This window comes from Cyclopterus lumpus, chromosome 21 (genome assembly GCF_009769545.1).
Source record: "Cyclopterus lumpus isolate fCycLum1 chromosome 21, fCycLum1.pri, whole genome shotgun sequence".
In the NCBI taxonomy this organism is placed as follows: Eukaryota; Metazoa; Chordata; class Actinopteri; order Perciformes; family Cyclopteridae; genus Cyclopterus; species Cyclopterus lumpus.
Window position 1 is genome coordinate 25,169,093 of NC_046986.1, and position 24,707 is coordinate 25,193,799.

Genomic DNA, 24,707 nt, shown 5'->3' on the forward strand with positions numbered 1-24,707 from the left:
CCTGTCCTCTAGTGGGCTCACAGCAGTAGAGCCCGTCCTCTAGTGGGCTCGCAGCAGTAGAGCCCGTCCTCTAGTGGGCTCACAGCAGTAGAGCCCGTCCTCTAGTGGACTCAATGCAGTAGAGCACGTCCTCTAGTGGACTCAATGCAGTAGAGCCCGTCCTCTAGTGGGCTCAGTGCACTAGAGCCTGTCCTCTAGTGGACTCAATGCAGTAGAGCCGGTCCTCTAGTGGGCTCAGTGCAGTAGAGCCGGTCCTCTAGTGGGCTCACTGCAGTAGAGCCTGTCCCCTAGTGGACTCAATGCAGTAGAGCCTGTCCTCTAGTGGGCTCACAGCAGTAGTAGAGCCCGTCCTCTAGTGGACTCAATGCAGTAGAGCCTGTCCTCTAGTGGGCTCACAGCAGTAGAGCCCGTCCTCTAGTGGGCTCACATCAGTAGAGCCCGTCCTCTAGTGGACTCACAGCAGTAGAGCCCGTCCTCTAGTGGACTCAATGCAGTAGAGTCTGTCCTCTAGTGGGCTCACAGCAGTAGAGCCCGTCCTCTAGTGGACTCAATGCAGTAGAGTCCGTCCTCTAGTGGGCTCACAGCAGTAGAGCCCGTCCTCTAGTGGACTCACAGCAGTAGAGCCCGTCCTCTAGTGGACTCACAGCAGGAGAGCCCGTCCTCTAGTGGACTCAATGCAGTAGAGCCCGTCCTCTAGTGGGCTCACAGCAGTAGAGCCCGTCCTCTAGTGGACTCACAGTAGTAGAGCCCGTCCTCTAGTGGACTCAGTGCAGTAGAGTCCGTCCTCTAGTGGACTCACAGCAGTAGAGCCCGTCCTCTAGTGGACTCACAGTAGTAGAGCCCGTCCTCTAGTGGACTCACAGCAGTAGAGCCCGTCCTCTAGTGGACTCAATGCAGTAGAGCCTGTCCTCTAGTGGGCTCACAGCAGTAGAGCCCGTCCTCTAGTGGGCTCGCAGCAGTAGAGCCCGTCATCTAGTGGGCTCACAGCAGTAGAGCCCGTCCTCTAGTGGACTCAATGCAGTAGAGCACGTCCTCTAGTGGACTCAATGCAGTAGAGCCCGTCCTCTGGTGGGCTCAGTGCAGTAAAGTCCGTCCTCTAGTGGACTCACAGCAGTAGAGCCCGTCCTCTAGTGGGCTCACAGCAGTAGAGTCCGTCCTCTAGGGGACTCACAGTAGTAGAGCCCGTCCTCTAGTGGACTCAGTGCAGTAGAGTCCGTCCTCTAGTGGACTCACAGCAGTAGAGCCCGTCCTCTAGTGGAGTCAATAAAGTAGAGCCTGTCCTCTAGTGGACTCAATGCAGTAGAGCCGGTCCTCTAGTGGGCTCAGTGCAGTAGAGCCTGTCCCCTAGTGGACTCAATGCAGTAGAGCCTGTCCTCTAGTGGGCTCACAGCAGTAGTAGAGCCCGTCCTCTAGTGGACTCAATGCAGTAGAGCCTGTCCTCTAGTGGGCTCACAGCAGTAGAGCCCGTCCTCTAGTGGGCTCACATCAGTAGAGCCCGTCCTCTAGTGGACTCACAGCAGTAGAGCCCGTCCTCTAGTGGACTCAATGCAGTAGAGTCTGTCCTCTAGTGGGCTCACAGCAGTAGAGCCCGTCCTCTAGTGGACTCAATGCAGTAGAGTCCGTCCTCTAGTGGGCTCACAGCAGTAGAGCCCGTCCTCTAGTGGACTCACAGCAGTAGAGCCCGTCCTCTAGTGGGCTCACAGCAGTAGAGCAAGTCCTTTAGTGGACTCAATGCAGTAGAGCCTGTCCACTAGTGGACTCAATGCAGTAGAGCCTGTCCCCTAGTGGACTCACAGCAGTAGAGCCCGTCCTCTAGTGGACTCACAGCAGTAGAGCCCGTCCTCTAGTGGACTCAATGCAGTAGAGCCTGTCCTCTAGTGGGCTCACAGCAGTAGAGCCCGTCCTCTAGTGGGCTTGCAGCAGTAGAGCCCGTCCTCTAGTGGGCTCACAGCAGTAGAGCCTGTCCTCTAGTGGACTCAATGCAGTAGAGCACGTCCTCTAGTGGACTCAATGCAGTAGAGCCCGTCCTCTAGTGGGCTCAGTGCACTAGAGCCTGTCCTCTAGTGGACTCAATGCAGTAGAGCCGGTCCTCTAGTGGGCTCAGTGCAGTAGAGCCGGTCCTCTAGTGGGCTCACTGCAGTAGAGCCTGTCCCCTAGTGGACTCAATGCAGTAGAGCCTGTCCTCTAGTGGGCTCACAGCAGTAGTAGAGCCCGTCCTCCAGTGGACTCAATGCAGTAGAGCCTGTCCTCTAGTGGGCTCACAGCAGTAGAGCCCGTCCTCTAGTGGGCTCACATCAGTAGAGCCCGTCCTCTAGTGGACTCACAGCAGTAGAGCCCGTCCTCTAGTGGACTCAATGCAGTAGAGTCTGTCCTCTAGTGGGCTCACAGCAGTAGAGCCCGTCCTCTAGTGGACTCAATGCAGTAGAGTCCGTCCTCTAGTGGGCTCACAGCAGTAGAGCCCGTCCTCTAGTGGGTTTGCAGCAGTAGAGCCCGTCCTCTAGTGGGCTCACAGCAGTAGAGCCCGTCCTCTAGTGGACTCAATGCAGTAGAGCACGTCCTCTAGTGGACTCAATGCAGTAGAGCCCGTCCTCTAGTGGGCTCAGTGCAGTAGAGTCCGTCCTCTAGTGGACTCACAGTAGTAGAGCCCGTCCTCTAGTGGACTCAGTGCAGTAGAGTCCGTCCTCTAGTGGACTCACAGCAGTAGAGCCCGTCCTCTAGTGGACTCAATGCAGTAGAGCCTGTCCTCTAGTGGACTCAATGCAGTAGAGCCTGTCCTCTAGTGGACTCAATGCAGTAGAGCCTGTCCTCTAGTGGGCTCACAGCAGTAGAGCCCGTCCTCTAGTGGGCTCGCAGCAGTAGAGCCCGTCCTCTAGTGGGCTCACAGCAGTAGAGCTCGTCCTCTAGTGGACTCAATGCAGTAGAGCACGTCCTCTAGTGGACTCAATGCAGTAGAGCCCGTCCTCTAGTGGGCTCAGTGCACTAGAGCCTGTCCTCTAGTGGACTCAATGCAGTAGAGCCGGTCCTCTAGTGGGCTCAGTGCAGTAGAGCCGGTCCTCTAGTGGGCTCACTGCAGTAGAGCCTGTCCCCTAGTGGACTCAATGCAGTAGAGCCTGTCCTCTAGTGGGCTCACAGCAGTAGTAGAGCCCGTCCTCTAGTGGACTCAATGCAGTAGAGTCCGTCCTCTAGTGGGCTCACAGCAGTAGAGCCCGTCCTGTAGTGGACTCACAGCAGTAGAGCCCGTCCTCTAGTGGGCTCACAGCAGTAGAGCCCGTCCTCTAGTGGACTCAATGCAGTAGAGCCTGTCCCCTAGTGGACTCAATGCAGTAGAGCCTGTCCCCTAGTGGACTCACAGCAGTAGAGCCTGTCCTCTAGTGGACTCACAGCAGTAGAGCCCGTCCTCTAGTGGACTCAATGCAGTAGAGCCTGTCCTCTAGTGGGCTCACAGCAGTAGAGCCCGTCCTCTAGTGGGCTTGCAGCAGTAGAGCCCGTCCTCTAGTGGACTCAATGCAGTAGAGCCTGTCCCCTAGTGGACTCACAGCAGTAGAGCCTGTCCTCTAGTGGACTCACAGCAGTAGAGCCCGTCCTCTAGTGGACTCAATGCAGTAGAGCCTGTCCTCTAGTGGGCTCACAGCAGTAGAGCCCGTCCTCTAGTGGGCTTGCAGCAGTAGAGCCCGTCCTCTAGTGGACTCAATGCAGTAGAGCACGTCCTCTAGTGGACTCAATGCAGTAGAGCCCGTCCTCTAGTGGGCTCAGTGCACTAGAGCCTGTCCTCTAGTGGACTCAATGCAGTAGAGCCGGTCCTCTAGTGGGCTCAGTGCAGTAGAGCCGGTCCTCTAGTGGGCTCACTGCAGTAGAGCCTGTCCCCTAGTGGACTCAATGCAGTAGAGCCTGTCCTCTAGTGGGCTCACAGCAGTAGTAGAGCCTGTCCTCTAGTGGGCTCACAGCAGTAGTAGAGCCCGTCCTCCAGTGGACTCAATGCAGTAGAGTCTGTCCTCTAGTGGGCTCACAGCAGTAGAGCCCGTCCTCTAGTGGACTCAATGCAGTAGAGTCCGTCCTCTAGTGGGCTCACAGCAGTAGAGCCCGTCCTCTAGTGGACTCACAGCAGTAGAGCCCGTCCTCTAGTGGACTCAATGCAGTAGAGCCCGTCCTCTAGTGGGCTCACAGCAGTAGAGCCCGTCGTCTAGTGGACTCACAGTAGTAGAGCCCGTCCTCTAGTGGACTCAGTGCAGTAGAGTCTGTCCTCTAGTGGACTCACAGCAGTAGAGCCCGTCCTCTAGTGGGCTCACAGCAGTAGAGCCCGTCCTCTAGTGGACTCACAGTAGTAGAGCCCGTCCTCTAGTGGACTCAGTGCAGTAGAGTCCGTCCTCTAGTGGACTCACAGCAGTAGAGCCCGTCCTCTAGTGGACTCACAGTAGTAGAGCCCGTCCTCTAGTGGACTCACAGCAGTAGAGCCCGTCCTCTAGTGGACTCAATGCAGTAGAGCCTGTCCTCTAGTGGGCTCACAGCAATAGAGCCCGTCCTCTAGTGGGTTTGCAGCAGTAGAGCCCGTCCTCTAGTGGGCTCACAGCAGTAGAGCCCGTCCTCTAGTGGACTCAATGCAGTAGAGCCCGTCCTCTAGTGGGCTCAGTGCAGTAGAGTCCGTCCTCTAGTGGACTCACAGCAGTAGAGCCCGTCCTCTAGTGGGCTCACAGCAGTAGAGCCCGTCCTCTAGTGGACTCACAGTAGTAGAGCCCGTCCTCTAGTGGACTCAGTGCAGTAGAGTCCGACCTCTAGTGGACTCACAGCAGTAGAGCCCGTCCTCTAGTGGACTCAATGCAGTAGAGCCTGTCCTCTAGTGGGCTCACAGCAGTAGAGCCCGTCCTCTAGTGGGCTCGCAGCAGTAGAGCCCGTCCTCTAGTGGGCTCACAGCAGTAGAGCTCGTCCTCTAGTGGACTCAATGCAGTAGAGCACGTCCTCTAGTGGACTCAATGCAGTAGAGCCCGTCCTCTAGTGGGCTCAGTGCACTAGAGCCTGTCCTCTAGTGGACTCAATGCAGTAGAGCCGGTCCTCTAGTGGGCTCAGTGCAGTAGAGCCGGTCCTCTAGTGGGCTCACTGCAGTAGAGCCTGTCCCCTAGTGGACTCAATGCAGTAGAGCCTGTCCTCTAGTGGGCTCACAGCAGTAGTAGAGCCCGTCCTCTAGTGGACTTAATGCAGTAGAGCCTGTCCTCTAGTGGGCTCACAGCAGTAGAGCCCGTCCTCTAGTGGGCTCACATCAGTAGAGCCAGTCCTCTAGTGGACTCACAGCAGTAGAGCCCGTCCTCTAGTGGGCTCACATCAGTAGAGCCAGTCCTCTAGTGGGCTCACAGCAGTAGTAGAGCCCGTCCTCTAGTGGACTTAATGCAGTAGAGCCTGTCCTCTAGTGGGCTCACAGCAGTAGAGCCCGTCCTCTAGTGGGCTCACAGCAGTAGAGTCTGTCCTCTAGTGGGCTCACAGCAGTAGAGCCCGTCCTCTAGTGGACTCAATGCAGTAGAGTCCGTCCTCTAGTGGGCTCACAGCAGTAGAGCCCGTCCTCTAGTGGACTCACAGCAGTAGAGCCCGTCCTCTAGTGGACTCAATGCAGTAGAGCCCGTCCTCTAGTGGACTCAATGCAGTAGAGCCCGTCCTCTAGTGGACTCACAGTAGTAGAGCCCGTCCTCTAGTGGACTCAGTGCAGTAGAGTCCGTCCTCTAGTGGACTCACAGCAGTAGAGCCCGTCCTCTAGTGGGCTCACAGCAGTAGAGCCCGTCCTCTAGTGGACTCAATGCAGTAGAGCCTGTCCCCTAGTGGACTCAATGCAGTAGAGCCTGTCCCCTAGTGGAGTCACAGCAGTAGAGCCTGTCCTCTAGTGGACTCAATGCAGTAGAGCCTGTCCCCTAGTGGAGTCACAGCAGTAGAGCCTGTCCTCTAGTGGACTCACAGCAGTAGAGCCCGTCCTCTAGTGGACTCAATGCAGTAGAGCCTGTCCTCTAGTGGGCTCACAGCAGTAGAGCCCGTCCTCTAGTGGGCTCGCAGCATTAGAGCCCGTCCTCTAGTGGGCTCACAGCAGTAGAGCCCGTCCTCTAGTGGACTCAATGCAGTAGAGCACGTCCTCTAGTGGACTCAATGCAGTAGAGCCCGTCCTCTAGTGGGCTCAGTGCACTAGAGCCTGTCCTCTAGTGGACTCAATGCAGTAGAGCCGGTCCTCTAGTGGGCTCAGTGCAGTAGAGCCGGTCCTCTAGTGGGCTCACTGCAGTAGAGCCTGTCCCCTAGTGGACTCAATGCAGTAGAGCCTGTCCTCTAGTGGGCTCACAGCAGTAGTAGAGCCCGTCCTCCAGTGGACTCAATGCAGTAGAGCCTGTCCTCTAGTGGGCTCACAGCAGTAGAGCCCGTCCTCTAGTGGGCTCACATCAGTAGAGCCCGTCCTCTAGTGGACTCACAGCAGTAGAGCCCGTCCTCTAGTGGACTCAATGCAGTAGAGCCTGTCCTCTAGTGGGCTCACAGCAGTAGAGCCCGTCCTCTAGTGGGCTCACAGCAGTAGAGCCCGTCCTCTAGTGGGCTCGCAGCAGTAGAGCCCGTCCTCTAGTGGGCTCACAGCAGTAGAGCTCATCCTCTAGTGGACTCAATGCAGTAGAGCACGTCCTCTAGTGGACTCAATGCAGTAGAGCCCGTCCTCTAGTGGGCTCAGTGCACTAGAGCCTGTCCTCTAGTGGACTCAATGCAGTAGAGCCAGTCCTCTAGTGGGCTCAGTGCAGTAGAGCCGGTCCTCTAGTGGGCTCACTGCAGTAGAGCCTGTCCCCTAGTGGACTCAATGCAGTAGAGCCTGTCCTCTAGTGGGCTCACAGCAGTAGTAGAGCCTGTCCTGTAGTGGACTCAATGCAGTAGAGCCTGTCCTCTAGTGGGCTCACAGCAGTAGAGCCCGTCCTCTAGTGGGCTCACATCAGTAGAGCCAGTCCTCTAGTGGACTCACAGCAGTAGAGCCCGTCCTCTAGTGGACTCAATGCAGTAGAGTCTGTCCTCTAGTGGGCTCACAGCAGTAGAGCCCGTCCTCTAGTGGACTCAATGCAGTAGAGTCCGTCCTCTAGTGGGCTGACAGCAGTAGAGCCCGTCCTCTAGTGGACTCACAGCAGTAGAGCCCGTCCTCTAGTGGACTCACTGCAGTAGAGCCCGTCCTCTAGTGGGCTCACAGCAGTAGAGCCCGTCCTCTAGTGGACTCACAGTAGTAGAGCCCGTCCTCTAGTGGACTCAGTGCAGTAGAGTCCGTCCTCTAGTGGACTCAATGCAGTAGAGCCCGTCCTCTAGTGGGCTCACAGCAGTAGAGCCCGTCCTCTAGTGGACTCAATGCAGTAGAGCCTGTCCCCTAGTGGACTCAATGCAGTAGAGCCTGTCCCCTAGTGGACTCACAGCAGTAGAGCCTGTCCTCTAGTGGACTCACAGCAGTAGAGCCCGTCCTCTAGTGGACTCAATGCAGTAGAGCCTGTCCTCTAGTGGGCTCACAGCAGTAGAGCCCGTCCTCTAGTGGGCTCGCAGCATTAGAGCCCGTCCTCTAGTGGGCTCACAGCAGTAGAGCCCGTCCTCTAGTGGACTCAATGCAGTAGAGCACGTCCTCTAGTGGACTCAATGCAGTAGAGCACGTCCTCTAGTGGGCTCACATCAGTAGAGCCCGTCCTCTAGTGGACTCACAGCAGTAGAGCCCGTCCTCTAGTGGACTCAATGCAGTAGAGCCTGTCCTCTAGTGGGCTCACAGCAGTAGAGCCCGTCCTCTAGTGGGCTCGCAGCAGTAGAGCCCGTCCTCTAGTGGGCTCGCAGCAGTAGAGCCCGTCCTCTAGTGGGCTCACAGCAGTAGAGCTCATCCTCTAGTGGACTCAATGCAGTAGAGCACGTCCTCTAGTGGACTCAATGCAGTAGAGCCCGTCCTCTAGTGGGCTCAGTGCACTAGAGCCTGTCCTCTAGTGGACTCAATGCAGTAGAGCCAGTCCTCTAGTGGGCTCAGTGCAGTAGAGCCGGTCCTCTAGTGGGCTCACTGCAGTAGAGCCTGTCCCCTAGTGGACTCAATGCAGTAGAGCCTGTCCTCTAGTGGGCTCACAGCAGTAGTAGAGCCTGTCCTCTAGTGGACTCAATGCAGTAGAGCCTGTCCTCTAGTGGGCTCACAGCAGTAGAGCCCGTCCTCTAGTGGGCTCACATCAGTAGAGCCAGTCCTCTAGTGGACTCACAGCAGTAGAGCCCGTCCTCTAGTGGACTCAATGCAGTAGAGTCTGTCCTCTAGTGGGCTCACAGCAGTAGAGCCCGTCCTCTAGTGGACTCAATGCAGTAGAGTCCGTCCTCTAGTGGGCTGACAGCAGTAGAGCCCGTCCTCTAGTGGACTCACAGCAGTAGAGCCCGTCCTCTAGTGGACTCAATGCAGTAGAGCCCGTCCTCTAGTGGGCTCACAGCAGTAGAGCCCGTCCTCTAGTGGACTCACAGTAGTAGAGCCCGTCCTCTAGTGGACTCAGTGCAGTAGAGTCCGTCCTCTAGTGGACTCACAGCAGTAGAGCCCGTCCTCTAGTGGGCTCACAGCAGTAGAGCCCGTCCTCTAGTGGACTCAATGCAGTAGAGCCTGTCCCCTAGTGGACTCAATGCAGTAGAGCCTGTCCCCTAGTGGACTCACAGCAGTAGAGCCTGTCCTCTAGTGGACTCACAGCAGTAGAGCCCGTCCTCTAGTGGACTCAATGCAGTAGAGCCTGTCCTCTAGTGGGCTCACAGCAGTAGAGCCCGTCCTCTAGTGGGCTCGCAGCATTAGAGCCCGTCCTCTAGTGGGCTCACAGCAGTAGAGCCCGTCCTCTAGTGGACTCAATGCAGTAGAGCACGTCCTCTAGTGGACTCAATGCAGTAGAGCACGTCCTCTAGTGGACTCAATGCAGTAGAGCCCGTCCTCTAGTGGGCTCAGTGCACTAGAGCCTGTCCTCTAGTGGACTCAATGCAGTAGAGCCGGTCCTCTAGTGGGCTCAGTGCAGTAGAGCCGGTCCTCTAGTGGGCTCACTGCAGTAGAGCCTGTCCCCTAGTGGACTCAATGCAGTAGAGCCTGTCCTCTAGTGGGCTCACAGCAGTAGTAGAGCCCGTCCTCCAGTGGACTCAATGCAGTAGAGCCTGTCCTCTAGTGGGCTCACAGCAGTAGAGCCCGTCCTCTAGTGGGCTCACATCAGTAGAGCCCGTCCTCTAGTGGACTCACAGCAGTAGAGCCCGTCCTCTAGTGGACTCAATGCAGTAGAGCCCGTCCTCTAGTGGGCTCACAGCAGTAGAGCCCGTCCTCTAGTGGACTCACAGTAGTAGAGCCCGTCCTCTAGTGGACTCAGTGCAGTAGAGTCCGTCCTCTAGTGGACTCACAGCAGTAGAGCCCGTCCTCTAGTGGGCTCACAGCAGTAGAGCCCGTCCTCTAGTGGACTCACAGTAGTAGAGCCCGTCCTCTAGTGGACTCAGTGCAGTAGAGTCCGTCCTCTAGTGGACTCACAGCAGTAGAGCCCGTCCTCTAGTGGGCTCACAGCAGTAGAGCCCGTCCTCTAGTGGACTCACAGTAGTAGAGCCCGTCCTCTAGTGGACTCAGTGCAGTAGAGTCCGACCTCTAGTGGACTCACAGCAGTAGAGCCCGTCCTCTAGTGGACTCAATGCAGTAGAGCCTGTCCTCTAGTGGGCTCACAGCAGTAGAGCCCGTCCTCTAGTGGGCTCGCAGCAGTAGAGCCCGTCCTCTAGTGGGCTCACAGCAGTAGAGCTCGTCCTCTAGTGGACTCAATGCAGTAGAGCACGTCCTCTAGTGGACTCAATGCAGTAGAGCCCGTCCTCTAGTGGGCTCAGTGCACTAGAGCCTGTCCTCTAGTGGACTCAATGCAGTAGAGCCGGTCCTCTAGTGGGCTCAGTGCAGTAGAGCCGGTCCTCTAGTGGGCTCACTGCAGTAGAGCCTGTCCCCTAGTGGACTCAATGCAGTAGAGCCTGTCCTCTAGTGGGCTCACAGCAGTAGTAGAGCCCGTCCTCTAGTGGACTTAATGCAGTAGAGCCTGTCCTCTAGTGGGCTCACAGCAGTAGAGCCCGTCCTCTAGTGGGCTCACATCAGTAGAGCCAGTCCTCTAGTGGACTCACAGCAGTAGAGCCCGTCCTCTAGTGGGCTCACATCAGTAGAGCCAGTCCTCTAGTGGGCTCACAGCAGTAGTAGAGCCCGTCCTCTAGTGGACTTAATGCAGTAGAGCCTGTCCTCTAGTGGGCTCACAGCAGTAGAGCCCGTCCTCTAGTGGGCTCACAGCAGTAGAGCCCGTCCTCTAGTGGACTCACAGCAGTAGAGTCTGTCCTCTAGTGGGCTCACAGCAGTAGAGCCCGTCCTCTAGTGGACTCAATGCAGTAGAGTCCGTCCTCTAGTGGGCTCACAGCAGTAGAGCCCGTCCTCTAGTGGACTCACAGCAGTAGAGCCCGTCCTCTAGTGGACTCAATGCAGTAGAGCCCGTCCTCTAGTGGACTCAATGCAGTAGAGCCCGTCCTCTAGTGGACTCACAGTAGTAGAGCCCGTCCTCTAGTGGACTCAGTGCAGTAGAGTCCGTCCTCTAGTGGACTCACAGCAGTAGAGCCCGTCCTCTAGTGGGCTCACAGCAGTAGAGCCCGTCCTCTAGTGGACTCAATGCAGTAGAGCCTGTCCCCTAGTGGACTCAATGCAGTAGAGCCTGTCCCCTAGTGGAGTCACAGCAGTAGAGCCTGTCCTCTAGTGGACTCAATGCAGTAGAGCCTGTCCCCTAGTGGAGTCACAGCAGTAGAGCCTGTCCTCTAGTGGACTCACAGCAGTAGAGCCCGTCCTCTAGTGGACTCAATGCAGTAGAGCCTGTCCTCTAGTGGGCTCACAGCAGTAGAGCCCGTCCTCTAGTGGGCTCGCAGCATTAGAGCCCGTCCTCTAGTGGGCTCACAGCAGTAGAGCCCGTCCTCTAGTGGACTCAATGCAGTAGAGCACGTCCTCTAGTGGACTCAATGCAGTAGAGCCCGTCCTCTAGTGGGCTCAGTGCACTAGAGCCTGTCCTCTAGTGGACTCAATGCAGTAGAGCCGGTCCTCTAGTGGGCTCAGTGCAGTAGAGCCGGTCCTCTAGTGGGCTCACTGCAGTAGAGCCTGTCCCCTAGTGGACTCAATGCAGTAGAGCCTGTCCTCTAGTGGGCTCACAGCAGTAGTAGAGCCCGTCCTCCAGTGGACTCAATGCAGTAGAGCCTGTCCTCTAGTGGGCTCACAGCAGTAGAGCCCGTCCTCTAGTGGGCTCACATCAGTAGAGCCCGTCCTCTAGTGGACTCACAGCAGTAGAGCCCGTCCTCTAGTGGACTCAATGCAGTAGAGCCTGTCCTCTAGTGGGCTCACAGCAGTAGAGCCCGTCCTCTAGTGGGCTCGCAGCAGTAGAGCCCGTCCTCTAGTGGGCTCGCAGCAGTAGAGCCCGTCCTCTAGTGGGCTCACAGCAGTAGAGCTCATCCTCTAGTGGACTCAATGCAGTAGAGCACGTCCTCTAGTGGACTCAATGCAGTAGAGCCCGTCCTCTAGTGGGCTCAGTGCACTAGAGCCTGTCCTCTAGTGGACTCAATGCAGTAGAGCCAGTCCTCTAGTGGGCTCAGTGCAGTAGAGCCGGTCCTCTAGTGGGCTCACTGCAGTAGAGCCTGTCCCCTAGTGGACTCAATGCAGTAGAGCCTGTCCTCTAGTGGGCTCACAGCAGTAGTAGAGCCTGTCCTCTAGTGGACTCAATGCAGTAGAGCCTGTCCTCTAGTGGGCTCACAGCAGTAGAGCCCGTCCTCTAGTGGGCTCACATCAGTAGAGCCAGTCCTCTAGTGGACTCACAGCAGTAGAGCCCGTCCTCTAGTGGACTCAATGCAGTAGAGTCTGTCCTCTAGTGGGCTCACAGCAGTAGAGCCCGTCCTCTAGTGGACTCAATGCAGTAGAGTCCGTCCTCTAGTGGGCTGACAGCAGTAGAGCCCGTCCTCTAGTGGACTCACAGCAGTAGAGCCCGTCCTCTAGTGGACTCAATGCAGTAGAGCCCGTCCTCTAGTGGGCTCACAGCAGTAGAGCCCGTCCTCTAGTGGACTCACAGCAGTAGAGCCCGTCCTCTAGTGGACTCAGTGCAGTAGAGTCCGTCCTCTAGTGGACTCACAGCAGTAGAGCCCGTCCTCTAGTGGGCTCACAGCAGTAGAGCCCGTCCTCTAGTGGACTCAATGCAGTAGAGCCTGTCCCCTAGTGGACTCAATGCAGTAGAGCCTGTCCCCTAGTGGACTCACAGCAGTAGAGCCTGTCCTCTAGTGGACTCACAGCAGTAGAGCCCGTCCTCTAGTGGACTCAATGCAGTAGAGCCTGTCCTCTAGTGGGCTCACAGCAGTAGAGCCCGTCCTCTAGTGGGCTCGCAGCAGTAGAGCCCGTCCTCTAGTGGGCTCACAGCAGTAGAGCCCGTCCTCTAGTGGACTCAATGCAGTAGAGCACGTCCTCTAGTGGACTCAATGCAGTAGAGCACGTCCTCTAGTGGGCTCACATCAGTAGAGCCCGTCCTCTAGTGGACTCACAGCAGTAGAGCCCGTCCTCTAGTGGACTCAATGCAGTAGAGCCTGTCCTCTAGTGGGCTCACAGCAGTAGAGCCCGTCCTCTAGTGGGCTCGCAGCAGTAGAGCCCGTCCTCTAGTGGGCTCGCAGCAGTAGAGCCCGTCCTCTAGTGGGCTCACAGCAGTAGAGCTCATCCTCTAGTGGACTCAATGCAGTAGAGCACGTCCTCTAGTGGACTCAATGCAGTAGAGCCCGTCCTCTAGTGGGCTCAGTGCACTAGAGCCTGTCCTCTAGTGGACTCAATGCAGTAGAGCCAGTCCTCTAGTGGGCTCAGTGCAGTAGAGCCGGTCCTCTAGTGGGCTCACTGCAGTAGAGCCTGTCCCCTAGTGGACTCAATGCAGTAGAGCCTGTCCTCTAGTGGGCTCACAGCAGTAGTAGAGCCTGTCCTCTAGTGGACTCAATGCAGTAGAGCCTGTCCTCTAGTGGGCTCACAGCAGTAGAGCCCGTCCTCTAGTGGGCTCACATCAGTAGAGCCAGTCCTCTAGTGGACTCACAGCAGTAGAGCCCGTCCTCTAGTGGACTCAATGCAGTAGAGTCTGTCCTCTAGTGGGCTCACAGCAGTAGAGCCCGTCCTCTAGTGGACTCAATGCAGTAGAGTCCGTCCTCTAGTGGGCTGACAGCAGTAGAGCCCGTCCTCTAGTGGACTCACAGCAGTAGAGCCCGTCCTCTAGTGGACTCAATGCAGTAGAGCCCGTCCTCTAGTGGGCTCACAGCAGTAGAGCCCGTCCTCTAGTGGACTCACAGTAGTAGAGCCCGTCCTCTAGTGGACTCAGTGCAGTAGAGTCCGTCCTCTAGTGGACTCACAGCAGTAGAGCCCGTCCTCTAGTGGGCTCACAGCAGTAGAGCCCGTCCTCTAGTGGACTCAATGCAGTAGAGCCTGTCCCCTAGTGGACTCAATGCAGTAGAGCCTGTCCCCTAGTGGACTCACAGCAGTAGAGCCTGTCCTCTAGTGGACTCACAGCAGTAGAGCCCGTCCTCTAGTGGACTCAATGCAGTAGAGCCTGTCCTCTAGTGGGCTCACAGCAGTAGAGCCCGTCCTCTAGTGGGCTCGCAGCATTAGAGCCCGTCCTCTAGTGGGCTCACAGCAGTAGAGCCCGTCCTCTAGTGGACTCAATGCAGTAGAGCACGTCCTCTAGTGGACTCAATGCAGTAGAGCACGTCCTCTAGTGGACTCAATGCAGTAGAGCCCGTCCTCTAGTGGGCTCAGTGCACTAGAGCCTGTCCTCTAGTGGACTCAATGCAGTAGAGCCGGTCCTCTAGTGGGCTCAGTGCAGTAGAGCCGGTCCTCTAGTGGGCTCACTGCAGTAGAGCCTGTCCCCTAGTGGACTCAATGCAGTAGAGCCTGTCCTCTAGTGGGCTCACAGCAGTAGTAGAGCCCGTCCTCCAGTGGACTCAATGCAGTAGAGCCTGTCCTCTAGTGGGCTCACAGCAGTAGAGCCCGTCCTCTAGTGGGCTCACATCAGTAGAGCCCGTCCTCTAGTGGACTCACAGCAGTAGAGCCCGTCCTCTAGTGGACTCAATGCAGTAGAGCCCGTCCTCTAGTGGGCTCACAGCAGTAGAGCCCGTCCTCTAGTGGACTCACAGTAGTAGAGCCCGTCCTCTAGTGGACTCAGTGCAGTAGAGTCCGTCCTCTAGTGGACTCACAGCAGTAGAGCCCGTCCTCTAGTGGGCTCACAGCAGTAGAGCCCGTCCTCTAGTGGACTCACAGTAGTAGAGCCCGTCCTCTAGTGGACTCAGTGCAGTAGAGTCCGTCCTCTAGTGGACTCACAGCAGTAGAGCCCGTCCTCTAGTGGACTCACAGTAGTAGAGCCCGTCCTCTAGTGGACTCACAGTAGTAGAGCCTGTCCTCTAGTAGAATAAAACATCACACAGTAGGAGGTAATCAGCCATATTCGTATTAAGGTTTTAGAAGAAGATTTGAGAAGTTATCGGTTATGCCTTATTCTGCATGGCGTGAGCGCGTGTGAAAAGTGTAAATTGAAAACTAAATTGTTCTTTTTTAGTGTAACATGCAGAGACATTTCATCACCTATCAGCAGAACAAAGCTGTGAAGAGCTGGACATGTAAACACAAATACACACCAGTGAAGACCTAAAACCAAGGGGTTCTGAAGGATCTATGAGAACAAAGCAGGTGTGAAGACTGATTTTTGGCTTGGGATGAAACTGCGGAGCAGAGTTAATGAAAACCCTCCACTGCCAAATGGGCTTAGATCCAAACACAAGCAATGACCCCTAACTCACCATCACCTGCAACTACACACAAGAGGAATGTGTTTGTCAGGTGTTGTTGCAACAGAACAGCTGCAGTGTCAGTGTGTGGAAGAGGATGAACCGCATTCCTTCGTGACACACAATGTAGCCAATCAGCGTCCTAAAATAGATTTAGCTTTGGGCCAAAGTCTCTCCTCCAAGACCCGTTTGAGAGAATAACTTTGGTGGAGAAACTACAGGTAAAACAGCTGGGCCCAGATCAACCAGACTTAAAAAGACAACAGACCGGTACACCAGGAAGGTTTGGTTAGCTGGATGCTGTCGTGCTAATGCCGTATTGTGCTTTATAAATCAACAGGGACATATCCAGCATGAACAGTTACGGGAGTAAGAGACATGAAGCACTTGTCGGAAAAATTAAGAAAACATGAGAACACCAGGACACACATGATAACTCCGTCAAGCAGCCATATTGGGCAAAGTGAACTTCACTACCAGCTGGATGATGGACACAGGATTGAGGTGAAGAAACACAATGAGGTGGATAAAAACAGGCACACAGGTGATTTATATTATACAATATTTATATATATTCTCACCCTTGGCAACTCCAGAAAAGGACAAAGTCCAACCCTTCTCCAGGAGCTTGGTTCCAGAGCCCATGCTGTGCGTGGAGGTGAGCCCAACTATATCTAGCTGGTACCGCTCCACCTCCTGCACCAGCTCCGGCTCTTTCCCCGCTAGTGAGGTGACGTTCCACGTCCCTAGAGCTAGTCTATGCCGCCGGCGATCGGCCCGCCCAGGTCTCCCGCCTGGCCCGCCGCCCGGTCTACATAGCACCCGACCCCGATAATTCTCCCTGCGGGTGGTGGGTCCACAGGGTGACTGCTGCTCCATGGTGTTTTTTCGGGCTGAGCCCGACCGGGCCCCATGGGCGAAAGCCCGGCCACCAGACGCTCGCCGACGAGCTCCCCTCCTGGGTCTGGCTCCGGGAGGGTGCCCCGGTTTCCCTTGTCCGGGCAAGGTGGCTACAATCCGTGGGCTGCTTATCATCAGGGTTTATTGAACCGCTCTTAGTCTGGGCTCTCCCCCGAGACCTGTTTGCCTTGGGAGACCCTACCAGGGGCTGATGCCCCGGACAACATAGCTCCCAGGATCACTGAGCCACTCAAACTCCTCCACCACGTTAGAATATTATTATATGATATACGTTAGAATATTATTATATGATATACATATATATATATATATATATATATATATATATATATATATATATATATATATATATATATATATATTAATATACTGAATTGTATGAATAAGATGTTTTTTATTATGTCAGTGTTGGAATAAATGTTAAATATTTAACTACAAAGTAGAAATGCGTGTTTAATACTTTGTTGCATTGAATCATACTGGGATGTTTGCTGAAATTGATCGGATGTCCCTACCAAAGAAAAATTCCACCAGCCGCCACTGCCTCCAACCATATATTGAGCCATGTTCGGATGGATCCAGTCTCAGTTAAGAAAACACTACTGCTGTGGTTGATTCAGTATTCAGATTTAATGAGCACAAGAAGAGACAGACAGACTGACAGGCGTACACCATGTTGAGTATTGGCCTAAAACGGGAGGACAGGAAGTCCAGTGTCACTAACAATCCTCCCTGAGCCCACTGCTTTATCTTCAGCGTGCACACTGAAGGGAAGAGAATCAACAGGTTGCTCAAGAACCGTGTGACATCAAATACAACACCATTGACACAGTCCTCTATATACATGTCAGGAAAATCAGACATTGTTAAGTGTTGTTAAATGTCCATATCATATTCATAGATCACATATATGATTTTCTAATTCAAACATAGGAGACACTCAATGGATGAGGAGCTCATGTTGCAGCTGTAGGAGACGAGTCCTCACAGAAAAAGGCCTGCAGAGCCTTTCCCCTGGAGGTGTACTGGATGCTCTCTATCTCACCGCCGTAATTGCTGGGCTTCTGGAAGTGGATCTCCAGGTAGTCCTGCAGGTCCTCCTCCTCCTCCCCCATGTCCTTGATATCATCCAGGAGGATGGTACGCTTTGGAGAGCCACAGAAGGTCTGAAATGAATCGCCAGCAGATGGTTATTGACGATACCACTGATATGAACTTGAGCTGTTGATCAGGATTCGATACTATAAGGATAACCTTATATTATCTTGAATAGGTAAACCCTGTGTGTGAAATACAGGCCATCTCGGAAGGGGGGGGGGGGGGGGGGGGGGGTCTGAGACCCTGATTGACACTTCAGACCCCCTGAATGCCTCAATAGCAAAATGATGGAGGGCCTCACAGGAGGGTCCTCACTTAGTCTTTGGGAATCACTGGTGTATTAAATAAAATTAATGAACAGCAAGTTAACATTAAACAATGATGGTAAACATACTTTGACTTTGTCAGTAAGAGGATCAAATTCTTAGTAGAAATTCAGCAGAGGATCACAGCAGGTTCAGCTACATCAGCACGTGAGTGGAATGCAGACCATAATATGCTGCATATAATGATACCTGGAACTTGCACAGCTGGTGTTTGTAAATGGATCCAACCTGCACGTTCACTTCAGAGTCCAGATCCACATGGTACCTCCCTTTCAAGGACAGGCTCTCAGCAACTACACACACACACACACACACACACACACACACACTTGAGAAGTGCAGCATGTTGACAGTTGTCATTGTAAGATGTGTTCAGGGAACCAAGTTAAGTGGCTCACAATAGATGAGAGGTTCCAGTCTGTGTTGACAAACCTTATAATGCATTCCGGACTGCGTTTGAATGAATAAGGCACACATTAACAAACTAGGATCACTAAGAAGACACCACACATGAGATTTGAGGTGTAAGTTGTAACAATAGTGCAGAATCATGATATCCCTCTACAGAGGCCTTAAATTCCCTAACACACATTTGCTCTGCAGCTCTGGGCCAGAGTTGTACCTCCAGGGTGGAGAAAGGTGATCCGTCCTGTCCCAGTGTTCCTGTCGTACTCCACACCGTTCACCTCTCCTCCTCCTCTGCTGGGCCTGGAGAAACTCATCTCCAGTCGCTCCTTTATTCTCTCCTCTGGCATGGAAGTGGGGATGTTGGAAACCTTGAGCTCTTTTCTGGACACATCGAGGTGGATCTATGGCACAAACGATGACAGTGATGCTCAATGCAAAAGATACAGACCATGTGTACAGTATGAAACACATTAAGCACCACTGTTCTGTGAGTCCGTGTTGATGCTGGAGCTACACTGTATTTTGTCAGTGTCTCTGGGTAAAAGGAAGCCGAGTTGACCTTAACAAAGCCCTTCTCAATAGGATGAGCTGATGAGCTGGTTGACACTCTTCTCTGCAAAACGAAAGCTACATGTGAGGAAATAATAGTTCAATATTCCTTCTGTTTCATGGATTGTGGAGGTCTGGATTGTGGTCCATGCCTACTACTCATTATTCATACATTTCTGTCATATTCATTGAATGTGTTGTAACTCTGTTCATTCTGTACACATGACATCTATTGCTTCTGTCCATCCGGGGAGAGGGATCCTCCTCTGTTGCTCTCCTGAAGGGTTCTTCACTTTTTCCCCGTGAAAGGGTTTTTTCTGGTTTTTTTGGGAGTTTTCCTGATTCGATGTGAGGTCAAAGGTCAGGGATGTCATATGTGTACAGATTGTGATATTGGGCTATACAAAATAAACTGAATTGAATTACTGCTTTTACTGTTTATTATTATTCTTATATTATGTAATTATTCTTATATTATATTATTAGTTACATTATTATTACTGCTTTTCTCAGAAAATGTTTAATTACAGAATTGAATATGTCAAAATTGTGTGAATCTGTGTGTCTGTCTGTCAATCCTTCCCTCTCTCTGTCTGTCTGTCTGTCTGTCCGTCTGTCCGTCTGTCTCGCCTCACTTCCCTGTTTGTCTTATGTCTATGTATTGCTACAAAATCGGGAAAATAGACTTAGGACCAAAGTTCTATTTACATTCAGGAAAAGCAAGCAGACTAAGACACCTTAACACTCAAACAGCCGACCATTATTCAGTGAGTCACATGTATCTGGGCCAATAATTGTGTTGTTTGTACTATTTATCCCCCATGACAGTGTGTGCTGTCATGGGGGACTGGTATCACTCTGAGTGTATGTGTCGACGTGGAAGTGGACAACAAGACGTACCTCAAACTTAACAGCAGGATCCATGGTTATTCTTTTTGGTTTCACATCCAAATTGATGTTCTCACAGGACACGGAGCACTTGGCAATCATCAGGATCTTAGAGGCCACTGGAGGACGGAAACAGCCATCACAGTCAGGCTACATCCACATGAATGGGTTTCTCTTTTTAACCAAAAACTCTCTGTACACACCTGCCTTTCATCATCTCTGTCTATACTAACACGCCTGAAGTTCGTCGTAGAGCCTTTATGCTTTTGTTCCTTTACACTTTCTCTGTACTTCACAAAAGTTCTGCAGAACAAAATAACCATTGATAAGAAAAGGAAAGTCCTCCTTTTTGTGTCCATCGCCTCGAAGCCGCAAACCGGGACTGATAAGAGCCAATCAAAAAGCGTCTGCGTCTCCGTTTCTGCTGTCCAGACTAAAACACAAGCCAGGAGTCTAAAACAAACATTCAAACATCTTCGTCTTAGGTATTGACTGAAAATATATGCTTTTTAAAAAGGAAAACATCCGTGTGGATCCTGAGTCTCCTACTGTGTCTTAATGAAACGTAAGCCTTAACATTGAGGACACTGTTATTGTTCAAGGCACTCTTCTGATCCATATCAAAAACACCCCCCCCCCCCCCCCCCCGCTGGCTGTTTGGCTACATTGACTTGAGGTAATGTTAAGTTGTTTACCATTTGCATGCCTACTAATGTGAGCGTATTTGACACAGCCAGTCAGCACTTAGCACAGACTGTTAAGACTCATTACTATAGGTTTTATTGATATCTAAGAAAAGAGAGATGCCAGCTACTTCTCATACTCCAGTCTATCACACAGAAGTGTACCCTTCTCTTCTTCAAAGGTGATGAGTGCCTGTCCTCCCTGCAGGAGCACAGTGGGTCTCTGGCTGATGCCAAACACTCCTCTGATTGGCTGACTGTTGTCCTCCCTTTCCTCTTTACTCTGAGCCCTAAACTCCACCTCTGTTTCTGGAATCTGGGCGTAGATCTGGAATACATTGCACAACAATAATTATATAAAGTACAGTTGTTATAGTTTTTATTTTTGGATATGCCAATGTCTTGTTGTATTATTGAGATGTTGTATTCTGTTGCTGCTATGCGGTGGCAGGTTGGTGTAGTTACATGATAGATGGACGGACTTCATTCCCACCTTGAATTTCTGCTTTAGTTTTGTGGACTCTGCCCTCTTAGCCTCTAGCGCAGCTTGACATTGCTTCAGTTTGTTCAGCAAGTCATGTCTGCGTTCATCAAGCAGCAGGAGTTCATCCTATGTGAGAGGATTAAGAGCAAACATGCAGTGAGTGCCTTGTAATTCTGTCTGTAGGTGTTACAGAGATGACAGTAACTGTACCTTCACAGTGTTCATGCTTTGAGTGAATTCCTTCTGACACTCCTCTTGCTTTTTAACGCAAGCCAACAACACAAGCCGGGCCTCTTCCTTGGCTTCATCTTCCTCCAGTTTGTCCAACATCAGCCTGGCTTTCACATCATCGGCTTTCTCTGTTTTAGTCTTAAAGAAACAGACGGAAAGGTTCAGAGAGACAATGGGGGACCCGTGGACAGTTTGCATAGAGGCTGTTTCTAACACGAGAAAGTAGTTACAGCTTCAGATAATCTTTTTAGATTTTAAATTCCATTCACCTAAATTGTATAATGGAGGCTGAACTTTGAGGTGGATTAGTCAACCTGGACTAATCCCTGAATTTGAAAGGAGGATATGAATACCCATGTCCTTATAACTGAGGTCCATGTGCTGATTTGCGCAGTCATGCTTTTCAGATATTTCCTGTGAAATATATATCACATTACATTTAAAAAGTTACATTTCACAAGTGCATTTTTTTGCCCTAATGCTATACTGACAGTATAGCCGAGCGCACCCGAGTGAACGTCGTCCCTTTATTAGAAACATCATCTGCTCTAACCTAACATATGCACATTTGATAGCTTCGGGTTGAACCCTTTGGGTACGCTTGTGTGCCAGCTAGTGAGCCTTTCGCCAAGGGCAGGTCTAGATTTGATTGTGCATGTGTTGTACCCCAAAGATATGATGCATAGCATCTCCTCTCTTCCTACTCAAAACACTGACAAGGCAAAAGGTCAAGGCTCACACTAGGCCTACATTAGGCTAAGTTACTAAGTAACACTAGGCTTACATTAGGCTAAGTTACTAAGTAACACTAGGCCTACATTAGGCTAAGTTACTAAGTAACACTAGGCTTACATTAGGCTAAGTTACTAAGTAACTCTAGGCTTACATTAGGCTAAGTTACTAAGTAACACTAGGCTTACATTAGGCTAAGTTACTAAGTAACTCTAGGCCTACATTAGGCTAAGTTACTAAGTAACACTAGGCTTACATTAGGCTAAGTTACTAAGTAACTCTAGGCTTACATTAGCCCAAGTTACAAAGTAACTCTAGACTTACATTAGGCTAAGTTACTAAGTAACACTAGGCTTACATTAGGCTAAGTTACTAAGTAACTCTAGGCTTACATTAGCCCAAGTTACAAAGTAACTCTAGACTTACATTAGGCTAAGTTACTAAGTAGCACTAGGTCTACATTAGGCTAAGTTACAAAGTAACACTAGGTCTACATTAGGCTAAGTTACTAAGTAACTCTAGGCCTACATTAGGCTAAGTTACAAAGTAACACTAGGCTTACATTAGGCTAAGTTACTAAGTAACTCTAGGCTTACATTAGGCTAAGTTACTAAGTAACTCTAGACTTACATTAGGCTAAGTTACTAAGTAACTCTAGGCCTACATTAGGCTAAGTTACAAAGTAACACTAGGCGTACATTAGGCTAAGTTACTAAGTAACTCTAGGCCTACATTAAGCTAAGTTACTAAGTAACTCTAGGCCTACATTAGGCTAAGTTACTAAGTAACTCTAGGCTTACATTAGGCTAAGTTACAAAGTAACACTAGGCTTACATTAGGCTAAGTTACTAAGTAACACTAGGCCTACATTAGGCTAAGTTACAAAGTAACTCTAGGCCTACATTAGGCTAAGTTACTAAGTAACTCTAGGCCTACATTAAGCTAAGTTACTAAGTAACTCTAGGCCTACATTAGGCTAAGTTACTAAGTAACACTAGGCTTACATTAGGCTAAGTTACTAAGTAACTCTAGGCTTACATTAGGCTAAGTTACTAAGTAACTCTAGGCCTACATTAGGCTAAGTTACTAAGTAACACTAGGCTTAAATTAGGCTAAGTTACAAAGTAACACTAGGCTTACATTAGGCTAAGTTACAAAGTAACTCTAGACTTATATTAGGCTAAGTTACTAAGTAACACTAGGCCTACATTAGGCTAAGTTACAAAGTAACTCTAGGCCTACATTAGGCTAAGTTACAAAGTAACTCTAGACTTACATTAGGCTAAGTTACTAAGTAACACTAGGCTTACATTAGGCTAAGTTACTAAGTAACACTAGACTTACATTAGGCTAAGTTACAAAGTAACACTAGGCCTACATTAGGCTAAGTTACAAAGTAACTCTAGGCCTACATTAGGCTAAGTTACAAAGTAACTCTAGGCTTACATTAGGCTAAGTTACTAAGTAACACTAGGCTTACATTAGGCTAAGTTACTAAGTAATACTAGGCCTACATTAGGCTAAGTTACTAAGTAATACTAGGCCTACATTAGGCTAAGTTACAAAGTAACTCTAGGACTACATTAGGCTAAGTTACAAAGTAACTCTAGACTTACATTAGGCTAAGTTACTAAGTAACTCTAGGCCTACATTAGGCTAAGTTACTAAGTAACTCTAGGACTACATTAGGCTAAGTTACAAAGTAACTCTAGGCCTACATTAGGCTAAGTTACAAAGTAACTCTAGACTTACATTAGGCTAAGTTACTAAGTAACTCTAGGCCTACATTATTCTAAGTTCCTAAGTAACACTAGGCTTACATTAGGCTAAGTTACTAAGTAACTCTAGGCTTTAGGCCTACTTTAGGCTAAGTTACTAAGTAACTCTAGGCTTACATTAGGCTAAGTTACAAAGTAACACTAGGCTTACATTAGGCTAAGTTACAAAGTAACTCTAGGCTTACATTAGGCTAAGTTACTAAGTAACTCTAGGCTTACATTATGCTAAGTTACTAAGTAACTCTAGGCTTTAGGCCTACATTATGCTAAGTTACTAAGTAACTCTAGACTTACATTAGGCTAAGTTACAAAGTAACTCTAGGACTACATTAGGCTAAGTTACTAAGTAACTCTAGGCCTACATTAGGCTAAGTTACTAAGTAACTCTAGGCCTACATTAGGCTAAGTTACTAAGTAACTCTAGGCCTACATTAGGCTAAGTTACTAAGTAACTCTAGGCCTACATATTATCTAGCTGAGTCTGAACTGAATGCATTACACCGCACCGCAGTGTATTTTGACAGACTAAATAAACCGGTTCTCTGTACAAAGCTTGACAAGTTCCAGAGGGTCAAGTACAAACAGTCAGGAGGGGAAGGTTTACCTTCCATGTCTCCAGCTCTTTCTTGGCCTCCTCCAATTCTCCGGCTTCCTCCTCCAGACCCTCGTCCTCCTGCCCATGAGGAACAATAGCTCTGTTAAACTCTGATCATTATGTGGCAGGGTCACTCAGTTCTCCTCCGAGAAGTAACGAGCACACGGTCCTTACCGTGCCATGAACCGGGCGGTTACTGCAGATGTCGGCCATGACCCGACGCTACCAGCTGTTCTGTACTTCTTTGCTGCTTTATTTTCCGTAAAGTGAGAAGACACACAGAGCAGCTGCAGTTCCGAAGGACTCGAATCAAAAGTGAAAGTAAGGAGGACTGGAGATGACGCAGCACTCCTGGCGGAGGGAGAGCGTCATGTGAACAGGACCAATTCAAGGTGGCGGATGACTGCTGTCATACCTTCTGCATTTCATTTCAGGGTTTTCCTCAATAGATAACAGGCATGTTCTGTAATCTCAGAACTCTACACACAAATACAAAAACGCACACAACGCAAAACTCTACAAATCTCCTGCAAAATTGCAAAAAACGTCGCATTCAAAACAATGTTGTTTCTTCTCAAAATGGTATTTCGTGTCCAAATGAGACACACACCTGTACACACCATCATTTGAATAGACATTTCTTAGAACCAATTGAAGAGAAATCAGACTTAACAGTTCATTAAAAAGTCATGAATACAAGGTAGGACTTGTAGGAATAAATGTCCCCTTTCTCCATGAAGAGATAGATCTGTATAAAGCACGTGCATTAACATGCACAATTGTTAAGAAAAAAAGATTGGAAGGAAGAATGATATGTTTGGAAGCTAAAATCGACGGAATATAAATAAATCTATGCAATAGCTATGCCCCAAATATCTAAGATCCAAGCTTGTTTTAATGAAGTAAATAAATTAGTGGGGAACATAGTTAATGGGCACACAATCATAGCTCGATATTTTAATCACATTTTGGATGGGGCTCTAGACAGAACAACTCGTTTTGGTAATATGCCAAAAGAGAGAATGGCAATTAAACTATTGATGAAGGACCTTGGTTTGGCAGATACATGGAGGCTTGTGAATCCAACAGAAAGGGTATCTACTCTCATAGATTATACAATACACATTTAATTATATGAATTACCAGTGTATGAATATGTTTTTATATTGTTCTGTCTCCCACTCCAATCTTCTCATCCAATTTATTCATCACAAC

At 50.6% G+C, this 24,707-nt stretch overlaps 1 protein-coding gene across 1 annotated transcript; it reads right to left on the bottom strand.

The window, feature by feature from the left end:
* Positions 1-16,326: 16,326 nt before the first annotated feature.
* On the bottom strand, positions 16,327-23,844 carry nmi (N-myc (and STAT) interactor). The gene is made up of 9 exons (XM_034561383.1): positions 23,667-23,844; positions 23,502-23,570; positions 20,367-20,525; positions 20,166-20,282; positions 19,838-20,000; positions 19,002-19,108; positions 17,767-17,953; positions 17,334-17,437; positions 16,327-16,886 (listed from the first exon to the last, which is right to left on the bottom strand). Exons 1-9 carry the CDS (start codon positions 23,703-23,705, stop codon positions 16,677-16,679), a joined length of 1,155 nt encoding a protein of 384 aa, XP_034417274.1. The 5' UTR covers positions 23,706-23,844; the 3' UTR covers positions 16,327-16,676.
* Positions 23,845-24,707: the final 863 nt, after the last annotated feature.

What these genes read in the sequence shown, in the direction of transcription:
- nmi (XM_034561383.1), bottom strand. Translation starts at nt 23,705, where the DNA reads ATGGCCGACATCTGCAGTAACCGCCCGGTTCATGGCACG. An exon ending in ACCGCCCGGTTCATGGCACG is followed by an intron (nt 23,571 to 23,666) that starts GTAAGGACCGTG and finishes CCTCATGGGCAG; the next exon opens with GAGGACGAGGGTCTGGAGGA. An exon ending in AACTAAAGCAGAAATTCAAG is followed by an intron (nt 20,001 to 20,165) that starts GTGGGAATGAAG and finishes AATGTATTCCAG; the next exon opens with ATCTACGCCCAGATTCCAGA.